General features: G+C 36.1%; 1 protein-coding gene across 7 annotated transcripts in view; it reads left to right on the top strand.

The window, feature by feature from the left end:
- Window positions 1–12,114, top strand: part of RNGTT (RNA guanylyltransferase and 5'-phosphatase) — a 200,353-nt gene that overhangs the window by 149,412 nt on the left and 38,827 nt on the right. For all 7 annotated transcript variants that reach the window (XM_023759339.1, XM_023759335.1, XM_023759337.1 and 4 more), the window contains one exon: window positions 6,035–6,101. In XM_023759339.1, the coding sequence (XP_023615107.1) occupies window positions 6,035–6,101 (67 nt within the window). The remainder of the gene's footprint in view (window positions 1–6,034; window positions 6,102–12,114) is intronic.

Genomic DNA, 12,114 nt, shown 5'->3' with positions numbered 1-12,114 from the left:
TATTTAGCATAATGCTCTCAAGTTCCATCCATGTTGTTGCAAAATATATGATTTCCTCCTTTTTTATGGTTATCATAAAGAATGCTGCAATGAATATGGGGGTGTTGGTATCTTTTCCAGGTAGTGATTTCATTTCCTTTGGATTTATGTCCAGAAGTAGAATTGCTGGGTCAAATGGTAGCTCTGTTTTTAATAATGGGTGCACTAATTTACATCCACACCAACAGTGCATAAGGGTTCCATTTTTTCCACATTCTTGCAAACACTTACCTTTGTCTTTTAACAGTTGTGAAGTGGTGATATTTCATTGTGATTTTGATTTGCATTTCCCTGATGGTTAGTGATGTGAGTACCTTTTTATGTACCAGTTGGCTAGTTGTATACTTTTTTAGTTCCTCTATTCATTTTTTAATCTGTTCATTTATTTATTTATTATTTATTTTTTTGCTATGTAACTTCTTTATATATTTTAGTTATTAACCCCTTATCAGATATATGATTTGCAAATATTTTCTCCCATTCAGTAGTTCCCTTTTCATTTTGTTGATGATTTCCTTTGTTGTGCAGAAGATTTTTAGTTTGATGTAGTCCCACTTGTTTTTGTTTGTTTATTTGCTTGCCTGCTTTTGCTGCCTTTGCTTTTGGTGTCTACCCCACAGAGCAAGACTTACTTCAGCTGAGCTCTGGTGCCTGCTGACTTCACCTCTTGAGTAGTTGCTGTGGAGGTGGTTGGGTGGTGTTTTGACGTTGTCTGAAGCTGGCTCTGGTACCCCCTGAGAGGTGCAGGTCAAGGTCAACTGCCACTTGTGTTTTGTCTAGGGCCACTGGCTTGAGCTACAAAGTGATCTGCAGATGACTGCTATTTGTGCTGGGCTTAGAAGAGGCCAAGCTACGAACAATGGCCAGCTGCTGCTAGTGCTGGGCCTGGAGCCACTTAGTAAGAGGTACAGGGCACACTGAGACCATGTGCTCCAGATGCTGCTGTTTGAGAGATTTTAGGAAAATCTGAAAAGCCACTAGAAACAGCTTGGGTGGGCTTGAAAGTTTGGTGGGGCAGGATCGCAGGGAATCACCAGGGTGGAGTAGACAGTGTGAATCAGGTTGATGGAGAGTCAGATATGGTGCTTGCCTGTAGGCTCTGTGGGAGGAGGGCTCATCAAAGGAACAAATGGCCTTTGCCAGCACTTTCGTCTGGGAGAAAGCTGCCCCTGAGTTCTTGCCATCATGCCAGACACTTCAGTTCCTCCCTGTATATCCCTGGTGCGTTTTGAGCTGCTGTCCCAGCACTGGAGCTCAGAGGTAGTGTGTCTGAGTAAGTGTCTGCCTTTTAAGAGGAACTGCTTGGGACTCCAGCAGCCCTCTGTCTCACTCAGCCTCCATTCCTGCTGGTTTTTACAGCATAAGTTATGGGAACTTCTCCTAGCACTGGAACCCTGGGCTTGGGGGCCTGATGTGGGACTGGGTTCCCTCTCTCCTCAGGGAGGACTTTGCAGCCAAGATTATCTGCCATATATGGGTGTGTGGGTGTGGGACCAGCCTGTTCCTCATCTCCACCCCTCCTACCGGTCTCCATGTGGCTTCTTTTTTAATTCCCTAGTTGTACAACTTCCATTCAGCCAGATTTCAGGTGGTTCAGAATGATGATTGATCTATAGTTTAGTTGTAATTATGATGTGGTTGTGGGAGGAGGCAATACCTTGCTTATCTATGCCACCATCTTGGCTGGAAGTGCTTCCTTCTAGGAGTTTTATGGTTTCAGGTCTTACATTCAAGTCTTTAACCCATGTTGAGTTGATTTTTGTGTGTGATGTAAGATAGGGTATTCTCTGAATATTGGTAGCTCAGCATTTCTTTTTATATACCTTTGCAAAAATGATTCAGCTTTCTATTATTTATGATTCTCCAGTCTTATTTATTTCACTCCATACATATTTCACCTAACCAAACATCATTTCCAGCTAGTTTCTATTGGCACACAGATTATTTAAACGTGTTATTGGTGATGGTGGTAGTTTGTTGTTGTTTCTTTTAACAAAAGTTTAGATCATGTGTTATGCTTTCTAGGGTCTAGAAAGCAAAGCAGAATAGAGTAGGCTATGGAAGTTTCTAAGGATACTAATTCACTCATTAGCTTATCCAAGTTTTTCTGAGCCTAAGGCACATGTTGCTTTTATTTACATTGTACTGGAAGTCTCAAAGAATGTAGGTCTTCTCAATAATACGCATTTCTCAAATTCAGAAGGACACTATATTGCCCTGACCGCTTTGGCTCAGTGGATAGAGCGTCGGCCTGCGGACTGAAGGGTCCCAAGTTCGATTCCTGTCAAGGGCATGTACCTTGGTTGCGGGCACATCCCCAGTGGGGGGTGTGCAGGAGGCAGCTGATCGATGTTTCTCTCTCATTGATGTTTCTAGCTCTCTATCCCTCTCCCTTCCTCTCTGTAAAAAATCAATAAAATATGTTTAAAAAAAAAAAAAAGAAGGACACTATTGATCCCATATTGAGTGCATGCATTTTGTCTTCCCCCACCCCACTCTCCTTACAGGTAGATATATTAGATGTAGTCTGCTCTTTGGAGAACTTGCTTTTTGGCTAAAAAGTGTGATTTATGTAAGTCAGTATTCGAGATACCATATGTTTTTTCAAGGTATTTTGTTGCAGTTCATTTTGAGTTATTTAGCTTATTCTTATTTTTTTAAAGATACCCTTTAGCTTTCAGTTTGAAATAGTTCTAGACTCAATTTCCTTTTAAAGCATTATTTCCATATCTGATAGAGCATTAGTTTATGATGAATGAGGCTCTTTTAAATAATGTTTATTTGATTACATGACAAGTTTTAGTTTTCCTTTATATAAGGAGGTTTTCTGGAAATAATTTTGTAACTTTCTTCCCAGTATAGATACTTGTTTATATTTGTACTTGGGAACTTGAAGCAAAATGAACATTAGTCCTGATAGATTCTCTCCACCCCTACCCCCCAACAGTGCCTTTTTATTACTACTTGCCCAAAATAGCTTCTTTGGTAGCCACACTATAGAAACATTTAATTATAAGCAAATATTTTGGGACTTGTTAGCTTTTGTATAAAGGTTATGTTAATGTTCATGTAACTTAAGGGCAAAACAATTACCTGATACTAAAAGAGTCAGGGTTTCCATTTTAACATATTCATATACATACATGCATTTATCAGTGCTGAATTAATGCCTTACTCTGGCCATTTAAAATGTGATTGCTATGTTATACACAAGTACCCTTTCATCATAATATGGTGCCTATTATTTGATAATAATTATGTATACAATTTGGCAAAATAATTTTTTGAAAGGTAAAAACATTTTAAGAAATCTCCCATCTTAAAAATGTGAATTTGTGTTCCCAAAGTATTTTATGCAAGCAGGCCTTTAAAATTATGATACATGTTAAAACCCACTCAATTGGTGGTGGTAATATAATCTATGGTGAGGAATAATAGATACATGAATGAGAAAGAACAGTATTTAAAAAGTGAAATATATATGTGGTATGTAATTGATATATTTAAGAAATTTATTGTTTAGGAAAGGTAATTAGATAGGCAAGTTAGAAGAAGGGGGGCATACTAGTATTTTGGCACATTTCCTGAAATGCATAGTAATTAGAGGCATACTGAGTTTTAAATGTCAGCCTACTTTATTCATTTCTTTTTCTAGCATCTACTTGTATGAACAGTGACTATTCTTACTTCTAAGAGGGGTTTATCAAGGTTTTTGTGAATATTTGTTATATAGGAAATAAATTACCACTGTTACATTTAACTAACATTAAATTTATGATACTAGCAATGATTTGTGAGAGATTTAAAGTTTTGTTGGTTGAATTAATTTATCAGTTGATGGCTAAGAAATTCTCCATTTCACAGTTGAGATTTGGGGACATTTTCTATGCTTTCTACTTGCATCCAGTGAACAAAAATGTTTTTTGTCATGTTTATAATCTTCAGCAACATGCTAAAATGAATTACTGTAAGTATCATTTATATTCTAAACTTAAGTGGTTTTTTGCTAAATTGGTTTAATTCAGATTGTGCTTATCAGCTTTTAACATTCTTTTAATGGCTGTTAATGCTTTGTAGGCCTTTAAAGAATGTCTGGGAACATAGGTTGTTCCCAGGAGACTGAATATCTACCTTATTTTATAAAGTCTAAGGTGCTTTGCTAGTGTGCTTTCTTAGTCTTATTTAGTAAACTGAGTCAGTGGGAGGTAATCACACAGCCACTTCACAACATCACCTGGTGACAATGATTATAAGGCACCATTGAGTATCAGGGCATTCTAATTTCAGAGAAGTTTAAATATGAATAAATGCATACCTTGGAATTGTTGAAGTAGGGTTTTGAAGTCATTAGCTAACTTTAAAAGGACAGCTATGATAATCTTGTGTTCAAATTTTCTATGATTAGACTAATACGGTACACTGAGAATTTTCCATTTGATTGTTTTGAGTTTGCAGTTATTTTTTTTCACTTTAGATACTATTCAATGTTCCATTTTCAGATCGATGTAATAGAATTTACATTCATCTGAGAGATACTTTTTTATGTAATATAAAAGGCTATTAACTTCTGAGAAGATGTATGTTGGCCTAGTTACTTTGGGCAGGGGTATAGGCAAAGTTTTTTTTTTTGGATTTATGTAGAACAGTGTTAAGTCTGATGTTGTGTCCATTTACTCACAGTGTCCATTAGGAAAAGATTTGTGATACTAGGTGAAATAAACACAGGGATATTTAAGTATGCTCTTTTCCTACCTTGCACCATTCCACAAGCACAGTTCTAATGACGGTATATTTTCATTCACAGTGTTTTCATGCAGTTTAGAATGATTGACCGCTTTGCAGTAGGAATAGAAAGGGAGGGATGATGCAGGGAAGGGAACCATTATTTTTTTCCTAAGCTCTATATAGTTTGATTTTTATTTTCATGTGCATTTATTATTTTATAAGAAATAAGTACATCTTATAAAATATGACTTCATATTCCTTATATGGAGATAGGGCATTTGGCATTCTTCATGGTCCATTCCAAACTTTCTTTGGATTTTCATCTCCAACTAAATTATCCCTTACTCCAGCCATACTTGTCTACTCTTTGTATTAATTAAAATTGTCTTCTACATTCTCAGAACTTTCCTTAATTTCTCCCTCTGCTTTACCCACCCTTCAAAGCTAAGCCCAAATACCACCTATTTAAACGTTTTCAGCTCCCTCCATAATAAGTTCCTCTTACTTCACTACTTTGTAATGGCAAATACCTGTATAAATAGCACTTATTAGAGGCCACCTTTTGTTAGGGTTAATTATTTATGTGTCTGGTTTTCCTGTTAGATTTTGGGACCTAATTATTTAGGATTGTATTATATAGTGCAAAGTACAGACATACAATGAGTGTGTTCTGAGTTGAATCCTTATGTGTTTTAAACTATATGTATTACTTTATTTAATGCTTCCCCAGAGACACTATGTAGTAATTTTGCTAGAATTAGTAATATATTAGACTGTTCTACATTTATGTTTTCATTCTCAACATGTATCCACTATTTTCTGAAGTATAAGAATTATTTCTTGCCCTAGCCAGTTTGGCTCAATGGATAAAGTGTTGGCCCACGGACTGAAGGGTTCTGGGTTTGATTCTGGTCAAGGACACATTCCTCCGTTGTAGGCTTAATCCCTGGCCTTGGTTGGGGCACGTGTGGGAGGCAACCAATTGATGTGTCTCTCTCACATCGATGTTTCTCTCTGTCTCTCTCCTCCCCTTCACACTCTCTCAAAATCAATGAAAAAATATTGTCTGGTGGGGATTAAAAAAAAAGAAAAGAATTATTTCTTTGCTGGTTATTATCCCATAGTGCAATAATTGTCCAAAAGACAATAATTGCATAGATATTCATTTTTTCACTATCTGTTTTATTTTTAATCTATTATATAACTTTGATGATTATGCAACCTTACATTTAAGAGTATTTTTAAAATAATGCATTTTATTTCTTTGTAGGTTGCTTCCTCAGAATGTTGGACTTCTTTATGTTGGAGGTTATGAAAGACCCTTTGCACAAATCAAGGTATGATTGTTCATTTTCCAGTATAATTTTCCTAGATGTAGTTCACTTGTTCAGAACTCACTAAAAATCTGCAAATAACCATCAACATATAAAAAATATTGTGTTTGTGAACAGTGACTTATATTTGCTTTTGCATATCTCTGCTGAAGAAGTAAATCAGTTTTGTGAAGAATTATTTAAATATTTTTGCCCATAGTAGAGTTGATTTTGATGAAAGTACTTCAGTGATTAGTTAAGAAGAGTCAAATTTAGAGCCATTGATTAATCTTTTAGATTACTCCTTTTGCCCTTAAAATGTTGACAGCTTTATTGAGGTAATTAACATACAAAAAAGTGTACATATATAAAGTGTACAATTTGATAAATTTTGATATGCTTACATTTCTGAAATCATCACCCCCAAAGTTTCCCTGTGCCCCTTTGAAATCATTCTCCTTCCCCTGCCTTTCCTTTTTCCCTTTCAGTCCTCAGGTGACCACTGATCTGATTGTATCATTATAGATTAATGTACATTGTCTAGAATCTATCTCTATATATAAAAGCCTAAGCAACCGGCTGGTAGCTATGATGTGCACTGACCACCAGGGGGCAGATGCTCAATGCAGGAGCAGAAACCACAGGCATGGAAACATGGAACAGACTGATGAATTTCAGAGGGAAGGGGGAGGGGGAGGGCGGGAAGAGATTAACCAAAGGTCTTATATGTGTACTAGAGGCCCGGTGCACGGGGGTACCTCGCCGTGGCCTGTGGGGAGTGGGCCGAAATCGGCTCTCTGACATACCCCAAGGGGTCCCGGATTGCGAGAGGGTGCAGGCCAGGCCAAGGGACTCCATCGGTGCATGAATCTGTGCATCAGGCCTATAGTCTATATTAATAAAAGGGTAATATGCTAATTAGACTGGATATCTTCCGGATGTCCTTTTGGACAAAGCCATGGTGGCAGGGGCCAGGCAGAGGCAGTTAGGGGCGATCAGGTCGGCAGGGGACCAGTTAGGGGCATTAGGCTGGCAGGCAGAGGCGGTTAGGGGCGATCAGGCAGGCAGGCAGGCAAGCGGTTAGGAGCCAGCGGTCCCGGATTGCGAGAGAGATGTCCCGGATTGGAGAGGGTGCAGGCTGGACTGAGGGGACCCCCCCCCGCCCGCCCCCGTGCATGAATTTCATGCACTGGGCCTCTAGTTTTATATAAGGGAAATCATACAGAATTCTGTGCCCCACCCTTCTTGGCTTTTCTCTCAGCATAATTATTTTGGGATTCATCCATGTTGTTCCACTTATCAATAGTTCAATCCTTTTTATTGTTGAGTAGTATTTTATTACGTGGTTAGTGCACAATCTTTTTATTCTTTCACCTGTTGATGGACACTTGGGTTGTTTCTGCTTTTTGGCTGTTTAAAATAAAACTACTGTGAACATTAGTATACAAGTCTCTGTATGGATATATAGTTTCATTTCTCATTGGTAAATACCTAAGATGGGAATGGCTGCGTTATGACAGTTGTATGTTTAAGAAATTACCAACCTATTTTCCCACCAGCAGGATGTGAGAGTGCTAGTTCCTCCACATCCTCATCAACATTTGGTCAGTCTTTTTAAGTTTAGCCATTCTTGTAGGTATGTGGTGGTATTTGTAGTATTAATTTGCATCTTCTCATGTGCTTCTTTGCCACCTGCACATCTCTAGTGAAGTGTGTGTTCCAATCTTGCCATTTTAAACTTGCTTTTTTGTTTTCTTACTGTTGAGTTTTGAGCATTCTTTGTATTTTGTGGATATAAGTCCTTTATCAGGTATGCAATTTGCATATATTTACTCCCACCAATACAAACATTATCTTAATGTAGCTTTATAATAAGTCATGCAGTCAGGTAGTATAAATCCTCCAACTTTGTTCTTCCTCAAAGTTGTTTTGGCTAACCTATAGGTTCCTTTAATTTCCATGTGAATTTCAGAATCATTTTATCAATTTTAATAAAAATGCTGGCTAGAATTTTTATTTGGATCATGTTAAATCTATAAATCAGTTTGAGGAGAAATGACATCTTAACAATATATTGAATGTTTTAATCCATGAAGACTATATATTTTTCCATTTATTTAGATCTTTACTGTCTCTCAGCAATATGTGTTGTTTTAGTGTATTGGTCTTGCAAATTTTAAAATAAATTTACCTGTAAATATTAAAAGTACTTCAATTTTAATATTTGTATTGATAGTATATAAATATGATTAAATTTTGTATTTAAATCATACAGTTTTATTACACTCTATTAGTTCTAGTAGCTTTTTTGTACATTTCATAGGATTTTCTTTTTTTTAACATATATTTTTGTACTGATTTCAGAGAGGAAGAGAGAGGGAGAGAGAGATAGAAACATTGATGAGAGGGAATCATTGATTGGCTGCCTCCTGTATGCCCCCTACTGGGGATCGAGCCCGCAACACAGGCATTTGCGCTTGACCGGAATCGAACCTGGGACCCTTCAGTCCACAGGCTGACACTCTATCCACTGAGCCAAACCAGCTAGGGCCATAGGATTGTCTACATAAGTGATTATGTCATCTAATAAAGATAGTTTTCCTTCTTTTTTTCTGATCTGGATGCCTTTTATTACTTTTCCTTGCATTGTTACACTGGCTAAAACCTACAGTGCAGAGTTGAGTAGAAATGATGAGAATAGACATCCTTGTCTTGTTCCTGATCTTGGAAAGCATTTAACAAAAAAATTTTTTTTAGTAGTATTAGTTGAGGGTTGATCATAGATTCCATCTAGGCCTTCTTGCAAGGAAAAATGATACTATGAATGTCCAAGATAGTCATTTAAAAAAAGGTTTGAGATCATCCTTTTTCTTTGTTGTTATAGCTTTCTGTTAATGTTTTCTGAGTAGCCTATAAAATTTGTATTTTGTTTAACTTTCTGACTTCTCTTCACATTTGATTTTTGGCTCCATGAACTACTTTTCTCCTATGAATTTGAGATGTGTGAGTTTAAATTTCTTTCCACTGCATTTATGACATATATATTTATGGTTTGAAAAAGGAGAATTTTTCAGAATAGACTGAACCTGAATATTCAGGATACTTAATACTGAGGAGGTTTAGCCACATTGTTGACATTTTTAAATGAAAAATCTTAATAAAAAATCTTAGCTACCGTAGCATTAGCACCTCTAATTATCTCCATTAAATCGAAATACTCTCAAAAGTCCATCATCAGGATCTTAAGTTGTGGACTTTCTTAAAATTTTGATTCCTTAATGACATGCATTCAGGTATACAGTATTTTTCTTCTATTTCTAATATATCTGGAGCATGAGTGACGTTGTCAGGAGTCTCTTCATAAAGCTCCTTCACTGTACTGCTCACCAAATTCCGTGTGTAGCCAGGATCCTATTACGTTTCAGCAGGAATATTTTTGAAAGCCCAGTTTTTGTTTTTGTTTTTCAGTCCATTGGTTTGGAAAATCCTGTTTTTCCTTATTAGAACTGAAACAACTAAAAAGTGAGCGATATATCTGATATATTTAGGGAAGTGTAGAATTTGTTCATGTGTGTTTTACATGTTTTTCCAAAGACATAGACTAAGTGTGTGTATGAGGATAATTCCTCCATCATTCATCTGATTCATTAACATAACATTTTCTTTATCCAGGCCTTTCCTAACAAGCCTAGTGACAGAGGTCAGTCCTTGTCAACCCTTTTATTCCTGGATAATCAACTCAATAGAAAAATGCCCATCATTTTAGGCCATCTTTTTCCTTTGATGTTGCTCTGGGAAAGGTTTCTCTCAGACACTGTGAAAGGATTTCTTATCCTTATTAATTATTTAAATTCTTTCATAATTCCTATGGTTCTATGAAAATGCTATATAGATTCTTATCTAATTAGATACTTATAAGTTAATTGAAGAATAATAAAAAATCATAGTTTAAATGCTTTAAGTTAGGCTAGAAACTTAAGGTCCATTTCTTCCCTTGCCTTATACCTGACTTCTTTTAGTCATGAAATACCACTATTTGTTAGTGTATTCACTCTCCCCCCTCCCCCATTAAACTAAATGTAATGATACTATGTTTTGTGGCAGAGACATCAGATATAACCTTTAATAAATGGAAACTGCTTTTCTTAAGGAATATTGGTTGAAATTTTTTGAATAAATCAAGGTAGGAAATTGTTCATTGAAATATTTAGGAAAAGGAATTCTCATGCATTAACACACAGGGCTTAGTATGAGTGGCTTGGTGTTAGAGGCTCTGTTTGTTAAAAAGACATGTTACAATTGTATTTTTAAAAAGGAATCCAGTTTATAAAGATCGGGAAAAGAAAAACAAAAAGGATAACAGATATTTGGATAAATGTTAAATGAGTTTATAAATTTGCTATAGCATGATAGTAGATATTTGTACTATTAGTATATAGCATGAGTCATTATAATCACTCTTCAGACATACATATAAATATCCTTCCATTATTGTCCATCTTTTAGTTTAAGTTTTCTGTCAAAGCCCTAGATAAAGATACAAGTATGTACAAACACAGAACTTCATTATAGCTTCAGACTAGTACATCTTCATGCTAGTTTCAGGTTTCATTACTTTTAGCTAAATGATTCCAACTTACCTTTTATCTCTTAACATCTCCTATAAGTTATCTGGAAGGTTCTTTTTAAAATAAACTCAGTCCTCTTATATGTAACTTTCACCCAAAGCAGTAACTTTATTCTCAGATCATTGATCTCTTTGAAAATCCCAGGAATTTACACAGACACGCACTTTTATTTAAAATTTCAGAGAGTTCATGGATCCCACTGAAGGGCATTTAAGGGCCCCAATTTAAGAACCCTAAAAAATAAATACAATGTTTTCTCAAACTTTACTGTTAACCATAAGGGTATTGAAAACAAATATAAGTATTTAGGGCAAATTTGTCATCTGAAAAAACCTGATTTTGAACATGCAGAGTATTCTCTTGTTTTGTCCTAAAATATAATAAACTAATAAAGCATAGTCATTTTATAATAAGTTGTAATGTAGAGTAAGAAAGGAATTGCCTCACATACCCACAGCTAGTGTTGTGCAATAAATGAAGCAGGTTTCACCCTCATTCAAGACTAACTTCTCTCAACTTTATTGAGATATTGATTCTAACTGTACTGGGCTATATGTGACTTAGGCTTTTCTTAAGATATATGATTTATTATACCTTTATATGCAATCTGAAATTCAAAAGGGAAGCTTTGATTAAAATAACATTTTGCTTAATTCCTATTTCAAGCTGTCAGAAGTTTTTCAGAAGTCCCTAATTTTGGAGAGGGGTTGTTTCTGCCTATCTTTGAATAATACCTTTATCTTAATTGTGTGTGTGTGTGTGTGTGTGTGTAATATTATTCATATTATTCATGGTTTATTTTTAAAGACATGGTCAAGTTTAAGCAATAGTTTACATTTTAGATCCACTTTTCTATGTTGTTATCTAGAACATTTCACAGTCTAGTAAAAATATTAATGTTATTCTCATAGTTTTCTAGTCCTGAAGGCTTCACTTAGCAGCCAAAATCCATAAAACCAAGAGGGATTGAAGCCTGTCAACATCACTTTTAATCAACTCAGGGGTTGTTATGAACAATCTCAAGGCCACAGGGCTGTCCTCCCGCAGGGCTTGGTATTAGTTGCCTCTTCCAGTTCTGACAGCCAAAGAAGTGTGTGAGACTGCAAGGCTGAGTCAGACAGTTTCCACTTTGACACTGCAGAACAGCTAAGAAATGTCTTCTGTATTTTAACTATAAATTCCACGCAGCTACCATATGTGAAAAGTAAGGAATATAACCATTATTCTGAGGCACTTATTTTTTAATCAACATAGTAGTTTTCCCTTATCCATGGGGAATATGTTTTAAGACCCCTAGTGCAGTGGTCGGCAAACCGCGGCTCGTGAGCCACATGCGGCTCTTTGATATAAAATGGTGAGGTAAGCAAAGCATGGTGGATCTGGAGTATGGCGGGAAGTTATATAAATGA

Source organism: Myotis lucifugus, unplaced genomic scaffold (genome assembly GCF_000147115.1).
Source record: "Myotis lucifugus unplaced genomic scaffold, Myoluc2.0 scaffold_152, whole genome shotgun sequence".
NCBI classification, from domain to species: domain Eukaryota; kingdom Metazoa; phylum Chordata; class Mammalia; order Chiroptera; family Vespertilionidae; genus Myotis; species Myotis lucifugus.
Note: the sequence above shows the minus strand (reverse complement) of the source record. Positions and strands in the feature narration are given on the sequence as shown.